This window comes from Tupaia chinensis, unplaced genomic scaffold (genome assembly GCF_000334495.1).
Source record: "Tupaia chinensis unplaced genomic scaffold, TupChi_1.0 Scaffold000047_1, whole genome shotgun sequence".
In the NCBI taxonomy this organism is placed as follows: Eukaryota; Metazoa; Chordata; class Mammalia; order Scandentia; family Tupaiidae; genus Tupaia; species Tupaia belangeri.
Window position 1 is genome coordinate 7880099 of NW_006159505.1, and position 3584 is coordinate 7883682.

Genomic DNA, 3584 nt, shown 5'->3' on the forward strand with positions numbered 1-3584 from the left:
CTGAGCGGCCAGCATATCGGCTAGCCAGGAACCTTCCTGGACTAGGACACCTGGCCTCTAGTATCCTCCATTCAGATGCCCATCCATCCACCCGTCTGCCTGTCTGCTCATCTGTCCATCCATCAGACTAATAGTGGTGAAGCCCCGTCTCTGGGAGGAGCAATGAGCTGGCCCGGGGTCTGCACCACACGGAGTTCACCTAGAGAAAACACGGACACTAAACAGGCAGACAGATGAGTAGGCAACCAGGGAAATGCAGCACACCACGTGACAGGCCACGCTGGGTGGGGGTGGGGTCTGCTCTGGGCACGTGGTCACCGTGAGTTCGGCCAGGGTAGGGACGTACTGGAGAAGCCGAGAACACAGTGCCTGCTGCTGGAAGCCGCCAGTAGCCGAACAAGACTGTCACAAGGACAGACCCCTGATGGCTGGGTAGGTTGATGCCAAGGGCAGAGACACCAGCGTGCAATGTGGCGGGGGTCCAAGGTCGGGTAGGTTGGATGTACCTGGTACTCTGCTGGAGGTGGAGAGGCAATGCGTGCAGCCTCGAAGGTGAGGACAAGCCCGTCCTTCTGCTGAGGCCTGGCTCCCCCTCCATCCTGGCAAGGAGACCTTGTTTTGTCTCCTCTGGCAGACCTGGACTCTGAGCAGTCAGGTGACTTGCTGGAGGTCACCCAGGCAGAGAAATGGCAGCAGCGGGGAGTCTAACCCTGGCTGGACAGAAACCCAAGACAGCCCTGTCCCTCCAGCTGGCCACAAGCTTCTCCAGGACCAGGGACATGACCTGCCTGTCTCTGGAGTCAGGCTGGCGTCCCCACACCCCAGCAGTGGGTTCCAGGAGAAGAGGCCTCTGCGTTTCCCATCTGTCTAGACTAGGCTATTTATTACGCATCCCAGACACCATCAGCTGCCTGGATACCCACCTGGCCCTGCCAGCACACAGATGGATAGCCCCTTGGGGGTGGTGAGGGGGGCAGTGCAGTTATTTCCCATGGCTGAGAGGATGGGGCTGATCCTGGGGTGTTCCACCACTGAAACTGCTCCCCCCTTATCCCATTTCCAGATCTTCCAGGAAGAAGATCACCCTCCTACTCTTTAGGGTCTTCAAAGCCAAGCCCTCCCACCCCTCCTGAGCCCAGTGGACTGTGTTAGATGAACAGGTCTCCATACACTGCACCCCACCCCACCCCAAACTCCCTGTTGGTGTCACCCCAGTCTGGAAAGATTGAGCAAGAGGACTTGGCGTGATGTCATCCCCAGGAGGGGTAGAAAACCAGTAACGTGGTGTCTCTGGGCGGAGAGGGCTACAGGTGCGCTTTCTTAGTTCCCACAACGAGCGACACCTTGCTTTCTAGCGGAAAAGCACGCCACCTTTATCCGACCACTGGCAGCTGCTGTAAAACGCTGTGTCGGCAGAGGGCTCACACAGCGTGTCTAGAATGTCTTCGTTTGGTACAAAATTTCTGCGGGTCTCTTAAAAAATACATGACGAGAGTATTCTTCATCAAAAAATGTCTCCATCTGAGTGAAAAGAATTCTGGTGATTTATCTTTTTAATATTATCCGGAAGACTTGACCGTTTAACAGAGATCGTGAAGTATTTTTTAAAAAATCATCAGGGAACACAAAATAATTTGTACTTTGGAGCTTGGCTTCGCTTTACCTCTCTCTCCCTTTCTTCTCCCTCCTCCCTCCCCCCATCTCTTCCTTCCTTCCTTTACAAAGCTAACCCTGGGGCCAAAAGCTGGGTCTGCAGGGGTGTCGTGATGTGGGGGACTGTGTGTGTGTGTGTGTGTGTGTGTGTGTGAGGGTGAGGTGTGGGTCTGTGCGTGTGTGTGTGTGTGTGTGTGTGTGTGTGTGTGTGTGTGTGTGTGTGAGAATGGGGATCAGAGGTCAGTCTGGTCCAGACAGCAGGATGACTGTGGGGAGCTGACCTGGGTGGGGATTGGTGGAGGTGGGAGGGGGAGGGGAGGGCCCCCGCCGGCTCTCATTAGTCACCTCCCTGAGCTGGTTTGTGGAGAAGCAGCGCCATCTGGTGGCCGCTGCCATTGACAGACGTTCTTCCAGGCTCAGTCTTTGGCTATTTGGGGAGATGGTCCTGGGTGTGGTCACTAGGGTGTGTATGAGGGGTGGAGAGACTTGGGAGGGTAGGTGGGGAGGGCTCTCCAGACAAGGCAGTTTTCAGGGACGTGTCGGGGAGGAAGGGAAAAACGAGTGGTTCAACGTGACTCTTTCTTTTTAATATTTTTTTTAATTGCTAGAAGGCGTGTGTAATAGCCTGGGGGAGACAGGGAGAGGGAGAGAGACAGAGAGAGAAAGAGAGAGAAGGCACCTCCAAGAGGGCGTGGCTGCACTGCAATCCCTTCTCCATTTCCGAGATTTGACAAGGCTTTTTTTTTTTGTTTGTTTTTTTTTTAGGTTTTTGCCACATGGCATGTGCCCTTGCCAGAGAGCGACAGAGAAGGAAAGTGAGAAATCACTCCCCCTCCCCGAGGGGATGGCTGTACCACAATCCTTTCTCCTCCTCAGATTTTGGGTACGCGTGCACACATGTCCGGTGTGATTTTAAAGCCTCTAGGCCCGGGACTAGAGTTGCGGTTGGTCATGTGGAAATCCCGCGCCTTTAACTACCATGCCACCTGCTGGCCCCTCAGTAGGACTCTTCAGTGGAAGCATCAACAGCCCAGGCTCAGCAAACACACAGCAAAAATGGTTCCCCAGCACAGCTGGGCCCTGGGTTCCGATCTGCCCGGCCCCCCAGTGTGGGCCGCCGTGTTGGGGAGGCAGCAGCAGTTCATGCCCTCACTCACATCCTGGAGGCACCGCCTCCTCCGACCTTACCCCTCCCTCCCTTCCTTCTTCTCTGCAGGCTGCCATGGGGCCAGGGAGGCAGAACATGTCCTTTGAGCTCTGCGTCCTGTTCTTAAGACCGTGCTGAGAGTCGTGCTGTGGGATGGGGTCACTCGCAGTCTTGGAGGTGTCTGGGCCAGGGGTGGGCAAGAGTGGGCTTCTTGTATGCCCTGTGGGGCTGGGCAGGGGGGCCAGGCCACCAGCTACATGTGGCCCATGGGCAGGGCCAGCCCCCCGGCGCCCATCTGGGACCCCTCCCCCAGGGCCCTCTGCAGAACTGCCCGCAGCGGCTCCCTTCTCCCGGGCTGCCGGCCCACGACGAAGTACATGAGTGGCCTGGCGCTGCTGTTGATGCAGGCCAGGAGCGTGGGCAGCGGTGGGAACATGGGCAGCAGGAAGTTGAGGAGTGGTCGCAGGCTCCAGTAGAGGACGAAGGGCAGGCCGCAGAATAAGAGCAGGAGCATGGAGCCCAGGGTGATGCCATAGAACTTGGGGCGCTGGCGCTGGGAGCAGCAGGACACCCAGATGAACAGGACCAGGCCAGCCGCACAGGTCACACAGACCAGAGCCAGGAGCCACGTGATGCTGGCTGCGTGGTAGTGCAGGCAGGTCAGCAGTCTGGTGCCACTGCGCAGCAGGCCACAGGCGTTGGCCGGCAGCAGCACGGCCGGCAGGGTCAGGCCCCAGATCACGATGCAGAGGATGGCGGAGGTGTGTCGGGGGCGGCAGCCCTG

The 3584-nt window shown here is 57.5% G+C and overlaps 1 protein-coding gene across 1 annotated transcript in view; it reads right to left on the bottom strand.

The window, feature by feature from the left end:
* Positions 1-2991: 2991 nt before the first annotated feature.
* Positions 2992-3584, bottom strand: part of LOC114009139 (mas-related G-protein coupled receptor member G-like) — a 942-nt gene continuing 349 nt past the window's right edge. Inside the window, 1 exon segment of the mRNA XM_027774773.1 lies at positions 2992-3584. This exon segment is cut by the window's right edge and continues 111 nt beyond it. Within this exon segment, the coding sequence (XP_027630574.1) occupies positions 3054-3584 (531 nt within the window). The 3' untranslated portion in view covers positions 2992-3053.